Source organism: Pseudonaja textilis, chromosome 1 (assembly GCF_049901715.1).
Source record: "Pseudonaja textilis isolate UNSWEBS1 chromosome 1, rPseTex1.2, whole genome shotgun sequence".
Taxonomy (NCBI): domain Eukaryota; kingdom Metazoa; phylum Chordata; class Lepidosauria; order Squamata; family Elapidae; genus Pseudonaja; species Pseudonaja textilis.
Window position 1 is genome coordinate 612690 of NC_141990.1, and position 20891 is coordinate 633580.

Consider the following 20891-nt stretch of genomic DNA (forward strand, 5'->3'; position numbering starts at 1 on the left):
GCTGAAAGGCAGCGCGGGGGATTTACACCTAGTCAGAGGGGGGAAGGGGCCTTGGAGGTCATCTAGTCCAACCCTCCCCCAACAGGAGACCCTACACCATTTCTGACAGGATGGGCTTGGTTCTGAGCAGCCTCAGCGGCCTGCAGCTCAACCTCCGGGTCCCCCAGCCGGGCTCTGTCTCTACACCCACCTCCACCCTCCAGAGCAGGTGGCTCCCACCTTGGCCACTTTAAGACCGGTGGACTTCCACTCCCAGAATGCCTCAGCCAGCTTTACTTGTGGACTTCCACTCCCAGAAGGCCTCAGCCAGCTTCACTTGTGGACTTCCACTCCCAGAATGCCTCAGCCAGCTGGCCAAGGAATTCTGGGAGTTGTAGTCCACCGGTCTTAAAGTGGCCAAGGTGGGAGACCCCTGCTCCAGAAGACCCCCCTCCCCCTCCCCCCAATTGCTGAACCCGAGAGGGTGCAGACATTTCGGATGGAGACGTTTCCGATTCTCTCGAGGAAGTTCCTTCCATGAACTCAAGAATCCCAGGGTTGGGAGGGGCCTCAGAGGCCTTCTAGTCTGACCCCGCCCCCCGCCCAAGGCAGGCGTCCTCGTTCCCTCAAAGTTTTGTTCCCATTCCTGGAGCATTAACAATGTTTTATTCAATGTTTTATTCTCACTCCTATTTTTATGTTTCCTAGCCAGGCAGGGGGTTGGACTAGATGGCCTCCAAGGCCCCTCCCAACTCTGTTCTCCTGTTATCCTCTATACAGCCTCGAGTTACAGCCGTTCATTTAGCGACCATTCGAAGTTGCAACGGCACTGAAAAAAAATTGACATGTGGCCCGTTTTTCACACTTACGGCTGTGGCAGCAGCGTCCCCCAAGCTCAGGGGGATCAACGTTCAGACGCTTGGCCACTGACTCGTACTTATGACGGGCGCAGTGTCCCCTTTGCAACCTCCTGACGAGCAAAAGTCGGGGGGGGGGACACCAGATTCACTTAATGACCGTGTTACTAACTGAGGAACTGCAGCGAGAAAGGTTGTAGAATAGAGCAGTGCTCACTTAACAACTGTCTCATTTAGCGATGGAAAGTTGAAAGGGGATCACATGACACGGGGACATTGTAACGGTCATAAATAGGAGCCAGTTGCCAAGAGTCCTCACTTTTTATCCAGTGGCCATGGGGGCGGGAATACTCTGCAACGGTCGTAAGTGTGGAAAACGGTCCTGAGTCCCTTTTTTTCAGTGCCGTTGTAACTTCGAATGGACACTACATGAGTGGTCGTAAATCGAGGACTTCCAGTAACATTAGGCTCAGGGTGTCAGGCAGCCCTCCAAGGAAGGCTGGGTGGGCACCGATCCCTCCGTGCCCCCCTTCTGGGTTGAAGGACCCTCGGAGCCAGGCGGAACAGATGGGCTGGCAAATAACCCTTAACATGGATGGCGAGAGCGGTGGAGGATGGAGGATGGAGTCCAAAACGCAGGGTTTCCCCCATGTTCCATAGCCCAGAGGTCTGGGCTGGGCATCCTTTCCCTCAGCTCTCTGACCAGTGTAGGTGCATCCGAATATTCTCTGCCCATTGGTCAGAAATGGTGTAAGGTCTCCTGCTTGGGCTGAGGGATGGGGGGGCTGGACTAGATGACCTACAAGGTCCCTTCCAAACCTGTTCATCTGTCAAATCTGGGCTAAAACTTTGATGAAAGGGAGCAGAGTGACATCTGTCAGAAATTGTGTACGGCCTCCTGGGTGGGGTGTGTGTGTGTATGTGTGTGTTGGACTAGATGACCTCCAAGGTCCCTTTCAACCCTGTTCATCTGTCAAATCTGGGCTAAAGCTTTGAAGAAAGGGACCAGTGTGTCAGAAATTGTGTACGGTCTCCTGGGTGGGGTGGTGGTGGTGGTGTTGGACTAGATGACCTCCAAGGTCCCCTCCCAATTAACCCCTGTGATTTCTGTCATTTCCCCTCCCCCGCAGGAAGTGGATGCCAGGCTGAAGACGGGCCCCCTGGAGGAGCAGCCCTTCTGCTGCCAGCCTCACGGGCTGCCGGAGTTCTGCCCCTCTCACCCCTTCCACCAGGTAAGGGCAGGAGTGAAGATAGCGCCCCTCCCCCCCGGGCCCACTTGGGGGTCCAGGAAAAGCCTTGGGGGTCCCCCATGCCCAGTGCCTGGTCATGGTGGGAATTCAGGTGAGAGAGAGGGAGCTTGGAGGTCTTCTAGTCCAACCCCGCTCAGACAGGTGAGCGTCTATCTGAATGCCCAACCTCGGCCCTTTAAGACTGGTGGACTTCAACTCCCAGAATTCCTCAGCCAGCAGACCGGGGTCTCCCACCTCGGCCCCTTTAAGACTGGTGGACTTCAACTCCCAGAATTCCTCAGCCAGCAGACCAGGGTCTCCCACCTCGGCCCCTTTAAGACTGGTGGACTTCAACTCCCAGAATTCCTCAGCCAGCAGACCGGGGGTCTCCCACCTCGGCCCCTTTAAGACTGGTGGACTTCAACTCCCAGAATTCCTCAGCCAGCAGACCGGGGGTCTCCCACCTCGGCCCCTTTAAGACTGGTGGACTTCAACTCCCAGAATTCTCAGCCAGCAGACCGGGGGTCTCCCACCTTGGCCCCTTTAAGACTGGTGGACTTCAACTCCCAGAATTCCCCAGCCAGCAGACCAGGGGTCTCCCACCTCGGCCCCTTGAAGACGTGTGGACTTCAACTCCCAGAATTCCTCAGCCAGCAGACCGGGGTCTCCCACCTCGGCCCCTTTAAGACTGGAGGACTTCAACTCCCACAATTCCTCAGGCAGCAGACCAGGGTCTCCCACCTCGGCCCCTTTAAGACTGGAGGACTTCAACTCCCAGAATTCCTCAGCCAGCAGACCGGGGTCTCCCACCTTGGCCCCTTTAAGACTGGTGGACTTCAACTCCCAGAATTCCCCAGCCAGCAGACCGGGGTCTCCCACCTTGGCCCCTTTAAGACTGGTGGACTTCAACTCCCAGAATTCCCCAGCCAGCAGACCGGGGGTCTCCCACCTTGGCCCCTTTAAGACTGGTGGACTTCAACTCCCAGAATTCCCAGCCAGCAGACCAGGGGTCTCCCACCTTGGCCCCTTGAAGACATGTGGACTTCAACTCCCAGAATTCCTCAGCCAGCAGACCGGGGGTCTCCCACCTCGGCCCCTTTAAGACTGGAGGACTTCAACTCCCAGAATTCCTCAGGCAGCAGACCAGGGTGTCTCCCACCTTGGCCCCTTTAAGACTGGAGGACTTCAACTCCCAGAATTCCTCAGGCAGCAGACCAGGGTCTCCCACCTCGGCCCCTTTAAGACTGGAGGACTTCAACTCCCAGAATTCCTCAGCCAGCAGACCGGGGTCTCCCACCTTGGCCCCTTTAAGACTGGTGGACTTCAACTCCCAGAATTCCCCAGCCAGCAGACCGGGGTCTCCCACCTTGGCCCCTTTAAGACTGGTGGACTTCAACTCCCAGAATTCCCAGCCAGCAGACCGGGGTCTCCCACCTTGGCCCCTTTAAGACTGGTGGACTTCAACTCCCAGAATTCCCCAGCCAGCAGACCAGGGTCTCCCACCTTGGCCCCTTGAAGACATGTGGACTTCAACTCCCAGAATTCCTCAGCCAGCAGACCGGGGGTCTCCCACCTCGGCCCCTTTAAGACTGGAGGACTTCAACTCCCAGAATTCCTCAGGCAGCAGACCAGGGTGTCTCCCACCTTGGTCCCTTTAAGACTGGTGGACTTCAACTCCCAGAATTCCCCAGCCAGCAGACCGGGGGTCTCCCACCTCGGCCCCTTTAAGACTGGTGGACTTCAACTCCCAGAATTCCCCAGCCAGCAGACCGGGGGTCTCCCACCTCGGCCCCTTTAAGACTGGTGGACTTCAACTCCCAGAATTCCTCAGCCAGCAGACCGGGGTCTCCCACCTTGGCCCTTTAAGACTGGTGGACTTCAACTCCCAGAATTCCCAGCCAGCAGACCGGGGTCTCCCACCTCGGCCCCTTTAAGACTGGTGGACTTCAACTCCCAGAATTCCTCAGGCAGCAGACCAGGTGTCTCCCACCTTGGCCCCTTTAAGACTGGTGGACTTCAACTCCCAGAATTCCCCAGCCAGCAGACCGGGGGTCTCCCACCTCGGCCCCTTTAAGACTGGTGGACTTCAACTCCCAGAATTCCTCAGCCAGCAGACCGGGGGTCTCCCACCTTGGCCCCTTTAAGACTGGTGGACTTCAACTCCCAGAATTCCCCAGCCAGCAGACCGGGGGTCTCCCACCTCGGCCCCTTTAAGACTGGTGGACTTCAACTCCCAGAATTCCTCAGCCAGCAGACCGGGGTCTCCCACCTCGGCCCCTTTAAGACTGGAGGACTTCAACTCCCAGAATTCCTCAGGCAGCAGACCAGGGTCTCCCACCTGGCCCCTTTAAGACTGGTGGACTTCAACTCCCAGAATTCCTCAGCCAGCAGACCGGGGGTCTCCCACCTTGGCCCCTTTAAGACTGGTGGACTTCAACTCCCAGAATTCCCCAGCCAGCAGACCGGGGGTCTCCCACCTCGGCCCCTTTAAGACTGGTGCACTTCATTTCCCAGAATTCCCCAGCCAGCAGACCGGGGGTCTCCCACCTCGGCCCCTTGAAGACGTGTGGACTTCAACTCCCAGAATTCCTCAGCCAGCAGACCGGGGGTCTCCCACCTCAGCCCCTTTAAGACTGGAGGACTTCAACTCCCAGAATTCCTCAGGCAGCAGACCGGGGTCTCCCACCTTGGCCCCTTTAAGACTGGTGGACTTCAACTCCCAGAATTCCCCAGCCAGCAGACCGGGGGTCTCCCACCTCGGCCCCTTTAAGACTGGAGGACTTCAACTCCCAGAATTCCTCAGGCAGCAGACCAGGGGTCTCCCACCTTGGCCCCTTTAAGACTGGTGGACTTCAACTCCCAGAATTCCCCAGCCAGCAGACCGGGGTCTCCACCTCGGCCCCTTTAAGACTGGAGGACTTCAACTCCCAGAATTCCTCAGGCAGCAGAGGGGGTCTCCCACCTTGGGAACTTTTTTGCTGGCTGGGGAATTCTGGGAGTTGAAGTCCACACGCCTTCAAGGGGCCGAGGTGGAGACCCCTGCTCTAGGCAAAGGCAGCCTGGGGAATTCTGGGAGTTGAAGTCCTCCAGTCTTCAAGGCCGAGGTTGAGAAACGCCGTTTGCCTGTCCTCCCAATTTTGGGCCGTTGGCGGATCTGTGAGGCGTTTCGCCCACCTCTTCATCCAAACTGTTGCAAAAATATGAAACAGGGCTGACTGGATGGGGGTGGGGGTGGGGGTGGTGGGTGGGGGTGACATGATAACAGTCTTCCAATATTTGAGGGGCCATCAGAGAGAAAAAGGGGGTCACCCTATTCCCCAAATCCCCCAGAAGGCCGGACAAGAAGCAACGGATGGCCGCTACTCAAGGAGAGAAGCAACCTGGAACTAAGGAGGGATTTCCTGATCGTAAGGACAATTAACCAGTGGAACGACTTGCCACTAGAAATTGGGGATGCTTCATATCATTGGAGGATTTTAAGAAGAGCCTGGAATGGTCTAGGGCAGGGGTATCCAACCTTGGCCACTTTAAGACTTGTGGACTTCAACTCCCAGAATTCCTCAGCCAGGTTGGACACCCCTGGTCTAGGGCCTCCTGACTAGGCAAGGGGTTGGACTAGAAGACCTCCAAGGTCCCTTCCACCTCTGTGATTCTTTCACTTACGCCCTTCTGTCTCCTCTAATGACCAAAATGCTCCCGCGTGGCCCTTGAGAAAGACAGGGAGGGAAGGCCTCGCCGGCTGTGGATTCTGGGAACTGCGGCACCAACCGACCCAGAGGGATGGCCACGGGTCCCCTTTGACTTACAACCCCACAGCAAGCAAACTGTTCTAAGTGACAAAAGCACAGTCTTCACACTTACGACCACCGCAGCGTTCCCCAAATCCAGGCCTTTGCCCACAAGCCCTATTTAGGACCGTTGCACGTCACGTGGTCACCTGTTTCGGGACCTTCCCAGCCGGCTTCCAACAAGCAGTCGGGGGGAGCTGGATTCACTTAATGATCCCATGACACACTTAACGACTGGGGCAATTTGCTTAACGGCTGTCCCCCCACAAAAAAGGTTGTAAAAGGAGGTGCAACTCCCTTAGCAACCGTCTCACTTTAGCACCTGTCTCGCTTAGCAATGGAAATTCCCCTCCCGATGGTGGTCACAAGTCGAGGACCCACCTGCATAGGAGAGCAGGAGGCTGCGGGGCGAACACCCCGAAGGGAAACTGGGGTCCTTGGCAGAGTTGGAGAACCCCAGGTGGGCTTCCCACAGCGAAATCTTTGGGTTCCTTACCCCTAAAAAGGCGGGTGACTGTTTGGCCGTAAAAATCAGACCGAGAAAGCAAGCCAGGCTGCATTTCTCCTTTTGTTCTTCTCCTTCTTCTTCCAGTATCTCGCCAGCGGTGCCCTTCCGCTCCCCTTCCTCTCGGCCCCTCACCACCCGTACCAGAGGATGGGGCCCCCAGGCCCCCAGCAGCCGCCCCCACCGCCCCTCTTTCCAAAGCCCATCTACTCTTACAGGTAAGCGCTCCCCAGCTTTCGCACCCGCATCCTCTCGGCTGCTCCAGGGAATTGGGCTCCCAACTGGGCGGGGCCTCTTCAGGAAAGTCTCTCCGTTCCCACGACAGGACGGGGACGCGGGAGGGAGGCCCAAATTGGAGGCAGGTCTGCCACGGGCGACAACGGGGATGCAGACCCACTGACCCCCACCCCGCACAGCCCCTGGGAGGAAGACGGAGGAGAGGCCACCACCGAGGCCGAAGGATGTGCCGTGGCTCTCCGGGGCAGAGGCCCACCGATCGGGGCTGCAGATTTGGTCGGGAAGAGGGGATGGGGGAGGCGCACCAGGATCCGGTTTTGCCAAGAAAAGAAAACCTGGTCTAGTGCAGAAGTCTTCAGCCTTGGCAAGTTTAAGGCTTGTGGGCTTCAATTCCCAGAATTCCTGAGCTGACATGACTGGAGGAATTCCGGGAGTTGAAGTCCACAAGCCTTAAACTTGCCAAGGCTGAAGACACCTGGAATAGATAGATAAAGAGAGGTAGAATAGAGAGAGAGAGAGAGAGAGAGAGAGAGAGAGAGAGAATAGATAGAGAAGAGATAGATAAGATGGATGGATGGATGGATGGATAGATAGATAGATAGATAGATAGATAGATAGATAGATAGATAGATAGATAGATAGATAGATAGATAGATAGATAGATAGATAGATAGATAGATAGATAGATAGATAGATAGATAATATAGATGATGGATGGATAGGTAGGTAAGTCGGTAGATAGGGAGAGGGAGAGAGAGAGAGAGAATAGATAGATAAAGAGAGAGAGGATAGAGAAAGAGAGAGATAGGATAGATGGATGGATGGATAGAGAGAGAGAGAGAGATAATATAGATGATGGATGGTAGGTAGGTAGGTAGAGAGAGAGAGAGAGAGGATATAGAAAGAGAGAGATAGGTAAGGATAGATAGATGATAGATAGATTGATATGCAGGGATAGATAGATAGATGGATTGATGGATAGATAGATAGATAGATAGATAGATAGATAGATAGATTAGATCGAGGGTCTTCAAACTTGGCAAGTTTAAGGCTTGTGGACTTCAACTCCCAGAATTCCCGAGCTGACATGACTGGAGGAATTCCGGGAGTTGAAGTCCAGAAGTCTTAAACTTGTCAAGGTTGAAGACACCTGGAATAGATAGATAGAGAAAGAGAGGTAGAATAGATAGAGAGAGAGAGAGAGAGAGAGAGAGAGAGAGAAAGATAGAGAGATAGATAGATAGATAGATAGATAGATAGATAGATAGATAGATAGATAGATAGATAGATAGATAGATAGATAGATAGATAGATGATAGATAGATAGATAGATAGATAGATAGATAGATAGATAGATAGATAGATAGATAGATAAGATCGAGGGTCTTCAAACTTCGCAAGTTTAAGACTTGTCGACTTCAACTCCCAGAATTGACATGACTGGAGGAGGAATTCTGGGAGTTGAAGTCCACAAGTCTTCAAGCTGCCAAGGTTGAAGACCCCTGGATTAAGTAGTGAAGGCACCAGGCTGGGAATCAGGTGGCTGTGAGTTCTAGTCCTGCCTTAGGTGTGAAAGGCAGCTAACTGGGAGTGCGGAGGTGTGCAAAACCAGTAAATAAAGCCCGCAGCCCGCCTGTCGTTCTGCAAGATGACCGGCTTTGCCTACCTCTGCGATCCCACGGGATTCTCTCTTTTGACTGGGACTTTTCGTAAGGAAGCAGCCGGCTGAGGAAACGTTGCAAAGTCCCTCAAAGGAGTTGGGGCTGTGACCTCCCCAAGAAACCCTGGTCAGAAGAAGAATTGGGGGTTCCAACTCGAGTCGGGGTTGCACAAGAGCCTGTCGAAAGGGAATCCAGACAGCTGTGAGGAAAAGTCATTTCTTTATTCCACAGAGGAAAGAGGTTTGCAGCTGAGGGTAGCTGGTCAGACAAGGGGCCGGAAAGGGCTGCTTTATAGGGGGGGCTTGTCCTTGGTGGGGGTCTTGAGGGGTGCAGATGTGTGTGCGAGCTGGTTCTAGAGTGATGCTTGAGGGACAAAGGTGTATGTAGATGTTGACCCCCAAGAAAGCGGGGATTAAATCCAGAGAGGTAGATGGAGTCTCTACATCTGAACAGTGGTCATAATTAATATTTACATTGTGTTAATTGAGTCATGTGTGTGTTTACAATCTTCTCTCTATATATAAAAGTGGAATATCGCTCACGCATCGTCACAAAATCTCCAGCACCGTAAAGCCTACACACTTGAAATTTGGCCCCTAGGTTCCTCTTGGCTTCTAGGGGCTCCCTAAGAAAGGATTTTTCCAAAGGACCCTCAGAGCATTTAGAGTATTTCCGATATTATTATTATTATTATTATCAACACACTCTGATGCTAAGGAGTTCTACTCCCCCTCCCCACCTGGAAAGAAATCTCTTCCAAATGCAAAACACAAGCAGAGGAGTCTCAATTTCAGAGCAGCTTTAGTGTACTAAACAGTACACCAAACAGTTGAGCTAAGCCACGCCCAGGCTCCTTGGTGTCGTCTCCTCGCTCACAGCAAATACTGTTTCAGTTTCCAAACAGCCCTCAACTCACACACCGACAGGATGCTAGCCAGAAGAATACCAATGGATGCTGGTAGGCAGAAGCAGAATTTCTACACGCCCCTTATTTTCCTCCCCCCCAAAACTAAGCCCGGCCACATAGTTTCGTAGCGAAGCCCGGGGACAGAGCTAGTTTGGAATAAGCGTGTAACCAATGTTTACGTTGGGTGCCCAACAGGTCTTCTCCGCCATGCTAGAGTCCCTCCCCTCCCTGGTCCTTTCCCCTATCATCCTCTCCCCCCCCAACCCACCCCCCCGTCCCCCAATCCACGTAGCAAAGCAAGGGAGACGTCCCACGCTAACCACGGCTTGTTCTCTCTCCTCCACAGCATCCTCATATTTATGGCTCTCAAGAACAGCAAAACCGGAAGTCTACCTGTCAGCGAGATTTACAACTTCATGACCGAACACTTCCCTTATTTCAAGGTGAGTCACGGTCCCCCCGGTCCCCCCGGAGGTGCTCCTTCTTCTCATCGGCAGAGGCACGGGGCAGACCGGGGGTTGGGAACACCGGGCAATTCAGTGGGGAGAAAGAGCCAAATGCACAGGTGGTCCAGGTCAGGTGAGAGCCCTGGCTGGATCCCTTCCACCTGAGCCAGCCAGGTGCGGCACCTGCCAAGGAAGCCAACGCAACCCCAGGCTGCATTAAGAGCAGGACTGGATCGAGATCACGCTGGAGTCTTAACTCCATTTTGGAAAGGCCAATCCTTGGAATATGACGTCCATCAGTATTTCTGTTGCTGGCTGGGGAATTCTGGGAGTTGAAGTCCACAAGCCGAGTTTGGAGGCCTCTGCCCCAGACAGACAGCTTAACAAACAGCTAAACTGCCCCCCTTTTGCACCCTCCTCCCTTCACCCAGCACTGGGGAAGGACGGGGAGCCCCCAGTGGGAGGGGACGCAAAGAGAAGAGAACCCCCCTCCCAATGCCTTCATTCCCCCCCACCATTAAACTCCCAAAGACTGCAATGAGGGAAAACAGCAATTGTGAGTTTGGGACCAGGTGTGTTTTTTTGGGGCTGCCAGGTGCCCCTCGGGCACTCTTTCTGCACGACACACGCGTGTTTTAGGCGTGTCTCCGGGGCGCAGAGGCCGCCTCGAGCCGGCCTGCCGATTTCCCTCCCCAAATCGCAGCGAGGCTGGCAGGCCTGCGAGTGGCTCCCCCGAGAGCAGCGCCCAGGGGTGGAGGCGCGATTAATCCTTTGGCGCGAGAAGCAAAGACGCCCCGCCGGGAGGGAAACACCCCAGTGACACAACACACACTCCTCCCGGGCTGCCCAGCCTCCCTCGCAAGGGGGGCGTTGACACAAGAGGCTGCTTGGCTCACTCCTACGTCCGTCCGGCAACCTCTTTGAAGAGCCCAGCCCTGTTTTCCAAAATGGGGGTGCCGGGGGGGGGGGGCCTTGCGCAAGGCGGGAGGGAGGCGGCCCAAAGGTTTCGCCGAGGGCGGAGTGAGCGATGGGCAGGCACAGCCGTTGTCAGCCTTAACATGCATGGACTTCAACTCCCAGCATTCCCCAGACAACATACTGGGAGCGGAAGCCCTCCCCTCTTAAAGCATCCTGGCTGGGGGATTCTGGGAGTAGAAGCCCTCCTCTTAAAGGCGGCTTCCTGGTGGATTCTGGGAGTGGAAGCCCTCCCTCTTAAAGCATCCTGGCTGGGGATTCTGGGAGTGGAAGTCCTCCCCTCTTAAAGCATCCTGGCTGGGGATTCTGGGAGTAGAAGCCCTCCTCTTAAAGCAGGCTGGCTGGGGATTCTGGGAGTGGAAGTCCTCCCTCTTAAAGCATCCTGGCTGGGGATTCTGGGAGTGGAAGCCCACCCTCTTAAAGGATGCTGGCTGGGGATTCTGGGAGTGGAAGCCCTCCTCTTAAAGCAGGCTGGCTGGGGGATTCTGGGAGCGGAAGCCCTCCCTCTTAAAGCGGGCTGGCTGGGGGATTCTGGGAGCGGAAGTCCAACTGCTTTAAAGCATGAGGCGGAAACAGTGGTTGACCTGAGGCCAGTCCCAGTGGCTTGGTGAGCAGAAAGGCACCCAAAGGCCAGGCTGAGTTTGGGGAGGGGCATCAGCCTTCGGTCCCGGTGTCCTCCTCCTCCTCCTCCTCCTCCTCCCTTGGGGTCTCCCACCCTATTGTTTCCCTGGAGTTTTGCTGGCCAGGCCAGGGCAGGGCCTCCAGGGTCCCGGTGGGGAATTCCGTCTCCCTTTTCTGGCTTCTTTAGATGAACAGAGTGGGAAGGGGCCTTACAGGTCATCTAGTCCAACCCGTTGCCCAAGCAGGAGGCTCTACCCCAACAAGACTGGCTTCTCGCTGCTGGGGGAGTGGAGGGGGGGGGGAGACAACCTGACCTTGGCACATTGGCAGCGTGAAGGGGGGAGGGTCAACGGGAGGGTCTTTCTCCCTTCGGAGGATGGGCAGAAGGAATGTCTACTACCCCAACGTGACTCCCAGCCGGACAAAACTCACCCAGGGCTCCGCTCTCCTTCCACCCAGAAAAGGGGGAAGGGGCTGCAGGCAGACTCAAGCCCCCTCCCCCAGTGGAGGGATTCAACAGTTTTTATTACAGGGTCTGCGGGTGTGGCTTGGTGGGCGTGGCTTGGATTGGTGGGCGTGGCAGGGGAAGGATATACTGCCGAATCCCCCTCCCCACCCCACTGACCTGCTTTCCAGCTCCGTTCTCCCGTGCAGGGCAACCCAAGGAGACCCAGCCGATCAGTTGTGGGCATGGCTTGGTGGGCGTGGCATTCTGTGGGTGTGGTTTGGTGGGCGTGGCTTGGATTGGTGGGCGTGGCAGGGGAAGGATCTACCGCAAAATCCCCCTTCCCTCCCCACCCCACTGACCTGCTTTCCAGCTCCGTTCTCCTGGGCAGGGCAACCCAAGGAGACCCAGCCAATCAGCTGGGACTCGATGGGAGGCGGAGAAGAGAGATGGGGGTTGGCGGGGCCGGTCAGAGGCGGGATTGGCCGGTTCTCCGAACTACTCAAAATGTCCACTCCCAGATCTCCAGAACCGGTCAGAACCGGCTGAATACCACGTCTGACCCCTGACCTCCCCTCCCCATGATGGGATACGTCCCTGGATTTTCCTCAGCTGTGCAGGAGGAGGAGGAGGAGGAGGCTTCGAATCCTAGAATCCAAGGGTGGGAGGGAGCCAAGAGAGGATTCCCCCCCCCACCCGCATTCCCAGCCCATTTTCCTGCTCCTAGGGTTTCCTGGTGGTCTCCCGTCCCATTGCCAGCAGCTCAGGCCCTGCTAAGCCTTCCCCAGGGACCTGCTCGGCTCTTACCCCTCCGAGGCCTAAAGGAGGACCGTTTGGGCAGGCTGCCTCTCTGAATGCGTGCCAGGGGCCCCGCCCTGTGTGGAAAAAATCCCCAAATCCCCTGGGAACCTCTGAAGGGCCCCGTGGCGGCCCCTCCCTTCTCAGGGATGAAAGTCCCAATTATCCGGCTAAGCCGTAATCCGGCCCTGGAATAGAGCCGGCTCCTCGACTGGCACCGGAAGGGGCTCCCTTGGCTCACCCTGGCACAGGGGTTGGGGGCCGCTAGCAGAAAGAGCCTGGGCCCCTTTAAGACTTCAACTCCCAGAATTCCCCAGCCAGCAAGGTAACATGGTCGTTAAGTGAATCTAGCATTTCCCCCCCCTTGACTTTTGCTCGTCAGGAGGTCGCAAAAGGGACATTGCGCCCATCATAAGTACGAGTCAGCAGCCAAGCGTCTGAACGTTGATCCCACTGAGCTTGGGGGACGCTGCTGCCACAGCCGTAAGTGTGAAAAATGGGCCACACGTCAAAAAATTTTTCAGTGCCGTTGCAACTTCGAATGGTCACTAAAGGAACGGCTGTAACTCAAGGATGTATAGAGGATAATAGGAGAACAGAGTTGGGAGGGGCCTTGGAGGCCATCTAGTCCAACCCCCTGCCTGGCTAGGAAACCTAAAAATGGGAGTGAGAATAAAACATTGAGGAAATGTTAATGTTAACGCTCCAGGAATGGGAACAAACCTTCGAGGGAACGAGGACGCCTGCCTTGGGCGGGGGGGGTCAGACTAGAAGGCCTCTGAGGCCCCTTCCAACCCTGGGATTCTTGAGTTCATGGAAGGAACTTCCTCGAGAGAATTGGAAACGTCTCCATCCGAAATGTCTGCACCCTCTCGGGTTCAGCAATTGGGGGGAGGGGGCGGAGGTCTTCTGGAGCAGGGGTCTCCCACCTTGGCCACTTTAAGACCGGTGGACTACAACTCCCAGAATTCCTTGGCCAGCTGGCTGAGGCCTTCTGGGAGTTGAAGTCCACCGGTCTTAAAGCGGCCAAGGTGGGAGCCACCTGCTCTAAGCACATCGATGAAATAATAGAACAAGATCATAAATATTGTGAATGTAACGTACAGCAGGTCCTTGTCTTACGACCACAATTGAGCCAGGCATTTCCATGGCCAAGTGAGACAATTGTGAAGTGAGCTGCGCCCCATTTTACGACCATTCTTGCCATTTGTTGCTAAGCGAATCACTGCATTTCTTAAGTGAGTCAGACCCGGTTCTTAAGTGAATCTGGCTCTGGGTCACCAAAGGGGATCACGTGTCACCCCTCCGGGACGCCGTAAACATGAGTCAGGAGCCAAGGGTCTGAATTCATGCCAGCCACAGAGATGCTACAACGGACATAAGTGTGAGAAACGGTCATAAGCCACTTTTTTCAGTGCAGGTGTTCGAGGGGATCTGGCAAGGTAATACAGATGGTCCTTGACTTATAAACATTCGTTTAGTGACCACTCAAAGTTGCAATGGTACTGAAAAAAGTTATGACCGGTTTTCACACTTAACGGCTGTTGTAGCTTCTCCACTGACACGTGATCAGACGCTGGGCAACCGACTCACATTTACGACGGTCGTAGTGTCCCAGGGTCACCTCGTGACCCCCTTTTGCGATCTTCCTGATGAGCAAAGTCAATGGGGAAGCCAGATTCGCTTAAGGACCGCGGTACCCATTTAACAACTGCAACGATTCATTTAACAACTGTGGCAAGGAAGGTCGCAAAGCGGGGCAAAGTTGACTGAACAAATGTCTCGCTTAGCAACAGATATCGGGGGCTCGATTGTGGTTGTAAGCCGAGGACTACAGTACAATGCAACGCAACAAACACAACACAATAACCCAATATACTGCAATACAGTAGAATTATGAGACAATTATTATGATTAACGTATAGTATAATTTAAAAAAACAAATCCCAAATTTGGGGAAAACTCAGTGGGGCCAAGGTCTCCCTGGGTCACATGACCCCTGTTTCACTTAACGACTTACAGCAATTCACTTTCTTTTTTTTTTGCAAATTTTTTTTTTTTTTTTTTTTACCAACAGTCCATCTCCCATTTAAGTCTCCAAACTTGGCCACTTTAAGACTGGAGGAATTCAACTCCCAGAACTCTCTAGCCACCATAGGGACCCTTGGAGGTCAACTAGTCCAACCCACTGCTTAAGCAGGAGATCCTGCGCCAGCAGGGTCCAAACTTTGGAACTCAAGGACTGGTGGACTTCCACTCCCAGAATCCCCCAGGCAGCAGAGCCAACGTTGCAAGCCAGACCTCTTCCTGCTTCTCCTCCTGAGTCCATCCGTCCGGATGACCGGGGTCCCGGGGCCAGGGTCCCAGGGCCTGCTTCCTCTTCCCAGCATCCCCCTCTCCTTGTTTTTTTGGCTTGCAGACCAGGTTGTGTGTCGGGTGACTCACTCGCGGCCTGTGGGACGGTGCCTCCTCGCCAGCTGGCCAGAGGGGAGGGAAGGCCCTTGCGACTCCCATGCAGCGGGAAGAAAGCGCACTTTCAGAGGGCGCGGCCATTGTTGTGCAGGAAAGGTGTAATTAGCACACCTTTCCCAGCGAAAAAAGGAAAACACACTTACACACACACTCTCACACACCGCCTCCTGTTTGGGCCCTGGAGGCAGAGCGCCCAGCAGGCGGCTGATCCCATCTTCCCGGAGCTGTTGGCAGGCGGCGGGCAGAGAGTTTGGAAAATGGGTTTCCTTACCTCTCCGGCCGGCGAGAGGCAGACGGAGAAGCTGAGCAGCTCCATGTCCCCGGGGGAGGCCCCAGCATCGCCCCTGCAAAGTGGGTCCCGGTTGGAAGGGACCCTGGAGGCCATCTAGTCCAAGCGGAAGACCCGACACCGTTTCTGACCAATAGGCCGTCCAGTCTCTTTTGGAAAGAAGGTGAAAGGAGGCCCCGGAGCTGCGTCAGGACCTGGGCACCGGCATCCCCACCCTGGCTGGGTGTGGAAGGCCTGCCGCTGCCCCAGGGAGCCTGGCCCCCCAACACTCAGGGCCACAAGGCCGAGAGACCCCCGTCCAGCTCTCCAGCCCTGACGGGAGAGACGATTCGTAGCTCAGGGTTGAAATGAGGGGAGCTGGGTGGTTTGTTTCCAGGCGTTGAATGACCTAACTAGGTAACATTATCAGTGCTAGAAGGGAGTGGGGTTTGCAGAAGGAAGGGAGGGAGGAGGAGGAAGGACTGTGGGGTCCTTGGCGCCCTCTGAGCCTGGTGATTTTCTTGCAGACATTTCAGGACCCAACTAGGGAACATCACCAGTGCCGGAAGCAGAAGGGGTTTTGCTCCCTGTTTACCTGCAAGCGATTTGCCCCATTGGTGGGCGTATTGTCGGTGGTTCCTTGAGTAGGTTGTTGTTTATGGTTACCTTGTTTGTCTGAATCGGCAGTTCCTTGCTTGGGACTTTTGTTTACTTCTGGAGGGTTGGTCTACCTCAGGTAAATCTCGGTTTCCATCTCTGTTTATCTGGGTGCTGATCACAGGTGAGGAGGTGTTCTGGCCCTTTCGGTTTCCTCTCTGGTTCCTCGGAACCGCATGCAAATGTTGTTTATCTCTCTGTGCCTGTGGATGGCTGGTTTTGTCTGAGGTCCAGGCTTCCAGGAATTGTCCCGCCGACTCGGCTCAACCCGAGGCGGTCGCTATTTCCCCGTTGAAACGGTGGTGAAATCTGTCCGTGTCTTGTGAAATGAAGGGGTTTTCATCGGGCCTTCAGACCCGTCGTTGGTGCGCAGGAGTGTGGTTTACAACGGACTAACAAGAGAGTGGGAAGGGGCCTTGGAGGTCCTCTAGTCCAACCCTTTGCTCCAGCGGGAGACTCAAAGGCCTGCCCAATCCCCTCTTAAGAAACCTCCAACGTTTTACGCCGGATGTTGTAGAGGCCTCCTGTTTTATCCCTCCTGGAACCTCCTTTCGGTTTATGTAGGACAGAGGCCTCCAAACTTGGCCACTTGTGGACTTCAACTCCCAGAATTCCTCAGCCAGCTCTGCTGAGTCCACCAGTCTGAAAGTGGCCCAAGTTTGGGGACCCCTGAGGAAGTTCTGGGGGGCTTTTGTTGCTGTGTCGCCAGTCTGTCGGTTCTGGCGCAGCTCCTCTTGCGGAGCACCTTTCTCAACACAACTTGCTGTCTGTTGAGGCCTTTGCGCTTTTCTTGGTCTCGCCGGGAATCCTCCACTTTTTCACAGAATCGTAGAGGTGGAGCAGATCCTAGAGGTCATCTAGTCCAGCCCCCTCAGATAGGACCCACCTTTTCGTACGCTGTCACCGTGCCTGCCCGAGAGTGGTCGCTAGTTGGCTTTTTCAGAGCCGGGATTTCGGCCTCTGTGGCTTTGAAGGCTCCCTTGTCCTCTGACGCACTAGCAGGTCCTGTCGTGCAACTTTCCATCTTGTCATCCGATGACTTTCCATCTCAGAATTCCGCAATTCTGCTTTATTCCTTGTTAAGGTGAGATAAGAAAAAGAAAAAAAAACCTCACAGGGACAATCTGTGTCAGCAACAATGAGAGCTTCGGCATTGTCGGCTCTGCCTGGGCGAGGGTTTCCGTGTCCCAAACGATGCGGGCAGGTGTATCTTTGGGAGGAGCCGAAGGTGAGGTGCACCTGTTGTTTTGGGAAGCATCCTGGAAGGGAGTCAAGGACAGGAGGGGGAGGAAGGCTCCGTGGGGTGTGGGTCCTTGGGGGTCTCCGAGTTCGGTAGCTTTCTTGCAAACATCTCACGACCCGACTGGGAACATCTGCGCAATATTGAGGGGTGAAAAGCCTGCAAGAAAGAAGCACCAAGGACTCCACAGTCCCCCTCCGCCTCCTCCCCTTCCTCTTCTTCCCTCTCCTCCTCCTCCTCTTCTCTGAACGCCCCCCTTCCAGCACTGATGATGTTCCCTAGCTGGGTCGCGAAACGTCTGCAACAAAACCACCAAGCTCAGAGAGCCCCAAGGCCTCCATAGTCCCTTTCCTCCTCCTCCTCCTCCTGCTCCTCCTCCTCCTCAACCACCCTCCCTTCTAGCACTGATGATGTTCCCTAGTTGGGTCACGAAACCTCTGCAAGAAAAGCACCCGGCACAGAGAGCAATAAGGACCCACAGCCTTCCTCCTCCTCCTCCTCCTCCCCCCTTCCAGCACTGATGATGTTCCCTAGCTGGGTCACAAAACGTCTGCAACAAAACCACCCAGCTCAGAGAGCCCCAAGGCCTCCATAGTCCCTTTCCTTCTCCTCCTCCTCCTCCTTCCTTCCAGCACTGATGATGTTCCCTAGCTGGGTCACGAAACGTCTGCAACAAAACCACCCAGCTCAGAGAGCCCCACCCCCACAGATATCCCCTTCCATTGGGATTCCCCTCTAGCTGTGGGGAAGCCTTGTGTGGCTCTTCCTCCCGAGGGCCCCTCCAAGCAGGACCCACAACAGTGGAAGAATTGGGAGCGCTTGTGTGTAAACACAGAGCAGCCGCACACGGGGAAGGGCATTCCAGCTCCGACAATTGCGCGACACGGATCTCTCTGGCCGGCTGCCTTCTCTGCCCCCATCGCCCGTTCCCCTGCCCCGTTTCCCACCCCCCCACTCCCCGCACGACTGAGGGAATTTTAAAAGACCCCACCACCACCCCGCCACCAGAGTAGGCTCTGCCCACCTCGGCCCCTTCCTGTGTGGGGCGCTGCGTGGTCACCTGATGGGGGTGGGGTGGGGGCTGGCTTTTGCTGCAAGCATTTGGCTGCGCAAAGAATAAAACGCGGATTAGAGCAAAGCTTCCTGAGGTGAGCCCCAACTTGGGTCTGGGGTCCGGGGGGGGGGGTTGCAACTCACTCGAGGAGGTCAATTTTTTGTCCAGTTTATTCGGCTTTTAAAGGAACTTCGCTATTCTACGCCTTGAGAGAGTGAGAATCTCAGAGACACAAAGACAGGCAAATTCCCACAACAAAAGCTTGGATGGTAAAAGGGAGTGAGCAGACAGAACAGATAATCAGAACTGGAAGGGACCTTGTAGGTCATCTAGTCCAACCCCCTGCCCAAGCAGGAGACCCTTCTACACCATTTCTGGCAGATGGCAGTCCAGTCTCTTCTTGAAGGTCTCAAGTGATGGTGCTCCCACAACTTCCAACTTCTCTTCCATGGGTGGATTGTTCTCCCTGTCGGGAAAATTCCTCCCTATTTCCAGGTTGAATCTCTCCTTGTTCATTTCCATCCATTGTTCCTTTTCTGGCCTTCGGGTGCTTTGATGGTGATATTGACTGTTTTAATTAAAGAACCATAATTTATCTAGGTTTGTTTTTGCTCGCAAACAAATTCTGGACTTTTGCTCGAGATTAAAAACGAGGAAAAGGAGACGGTAACAAGCCCAAAGTCACCCAGCTGGATTTCGTACCTAATTTGGACCTAGAACTCACCGTCTCCTGGTGACTGGCCCAAAGCCACCCCGGTGGGCTTTCACACCTAAGGCTGAACTAGAACTCGCAGCCACCTGATACCCAGCCTGGGGCCTTCACTACTCAACGGCTGGACCATTTCTTTCCTCCAATTGCCGCTGTCTGAATGGTTGTGATTCTGCTTCCTTGCTCTTAGACGGCACCGGATGGTTGGAAGAACTCGGTCCGGCACAACCTGTCCCTGAACAAATGCTTCGAGAAGGTGGAGAACAAGGCCGGCGGCTCCTCCCGGAAGGGCTGCCTGTGGGCCCTCAACCCGGCCAAGGTCGACAAGATGCAGGAGGAGCTCCAGAAGTGGAAGCGGAAGGACCCCGTGGCCATCCGGAAGAGCATGGCCAAGCCAGGTGGGGAGGGAGGGGCCCCTTGGCAGAGCCGGCCTCCGGGCCCCGGGCACCGGGGGTGGGCCCTCGCTGGGAAGCAGCCCCCCCAGAGCATCAAGGCAGGAGGGGTGGGATGGGGACTTAGGCTCCGCCCTTTAGCATCCCTGGTTTGGCAGGAGAGGGGGGGGTCTCCCTTTTGGATGAGGTTGAGAAGGAAAAAGAAACGGGCTTTTTCCCCCCTATTAATTTTTATTACTTCATTTGCCCAGAACGGCTGGACCAATTTTCATTCCCAGGGCAAAAGATTTATAGTTGTATAACTGTGGTCCAAGCTAAATGGGAAGCGGGAGGCGGGGGGCAGCCAGGTGGAACCCCCCAAAATAACCCCAATTTTCCGAGAATGCCTCTTGCATAGTCAATCCGGAGTTAATCTGGGAGAGGTTGCGTGACAATAGCCAAAGAGGGAATTAAATTGGCAAAGCCGATCGGGGAGCTAATTTGGCAAGGTAACTAAACCTGGGAATTAGTCACCTGGGAACAAAGCAGAAAGAGAATTCAGCCAACAGGTAACCCGATATTCTCTCTGGCAGGGACTCCAACCTTTGGCCACTTTAAGGCTTGTGGACTTCAACTCCCAGAATTCCTCAGCCAGCTTTGGAGTTGAAGTCCACAAGTCTTAAAGTGGCCAAAGGTTGGAAGAGCCTTGCTCTACGGCAATTCTGGTTCTCCCCAAAAGTTGGACTTCTTGAAGACTTTCTTTTCACCTTGAAGACATTTTGCTTCTCACCAAAAAAGCTTCCTCAGTTCTTCTTCGGTTCATTCTTCACCCTTCACTCAGAACCGAGGAAGCCTTCTTGGATGAGAAGCAAAACCTCTTCGGGGGGGGAAAAAAAACTCAAGAAAATCCAAACTGCCATTTTGTAAAAACCACCTTTGAGCAAGCCAACATTGTTTGAGTTGTCAGTTAAGATCCAAGAGCTGGAGGTGTTGGGCTGCGGAAGTATAGATAGCAGTTCTAGGGGCCCCTGCAAAACGCAGCCTGGGTGGGGCCCTGAGCATCTAGTCGGTCCTTGGGCTGTGTACGTTTTAAAACCCTTGGAAGAAAACCCCTTTGGGTGACCAGAAACCTTTTAGCATCAAAGAAAAACCCGTGAAGAAAAATAGATGGTGCAGGAGGCTGGATGGCCCCAATTCCAGACCGGGTCAGGCAGAGCTTCACCCCCCTCCCCAGGTGTGTCATGCCCCTCCCCTTGGAGTCTGAATCTGAGCGGGGAGATGAACAGTTGACCGGGAGAGGGGCTCCGTCGGCTGTGGGGATGGAGTTTAAAGAAGAGGCGGTTGGGAGGGACGTTTGGCAGGAACAAACGCTGAGTTCATCTAGCGTTGTGAGTTTTAGCCTGCATTCCTGGCCTTCCTCCTGTCTGTGTGAATTATCGCCGTGCCTCTCTGTGCTTCTCTAGCCCGGCTGGACTGCTTGATTGCAGCCATTCTGCTTACAGCGTTTGGACTGCAGCCAGAGGCTGTTGCAGGTTCGTGGGAGAGTTTTTCTCCAGGCTGGAGAGTAACCGGGACGTTGGGGGCAAAATTGGAGCAAATAAAGGGACTCAGGCCTATTTTCTGGCAGTGTTGCCTTCTTGCTGCATCCCAGGTCACCACAGGGCACTTCTGA

The 20891-nt window shown here is 54.7% G+C and overlaps 1 protein-coding gene across 1 annotated transcript in view; it reads left to right on the forward strand.

Annotated features, from left to right (window-relative positions):
- FOXN1 (forkhead box N1) overlaps positions 1-20891 on the forward strand; it is a 28097-nt gene that overhangs the window by 2146 nt on the left and 5060 nt on the right. Inside the window, exons 3-6 of the mRNA XM_087924078.1 lie at positions 1967-2068; positions 6446-6576; positions 9510-9606; positions 19039-19246. Of these exons, the coding sequence (XP_087780204.1) occupies positions 1967-2068; positions 6446-6576; positions 9510-9606; positions 19039-19246 (538 nt within the window). The remainder of the gene's footprint in view (positions 1-1966; positions 2069-6445; positions 6577-9509; positions 9607-19038; positions 19247-20891) is intronic.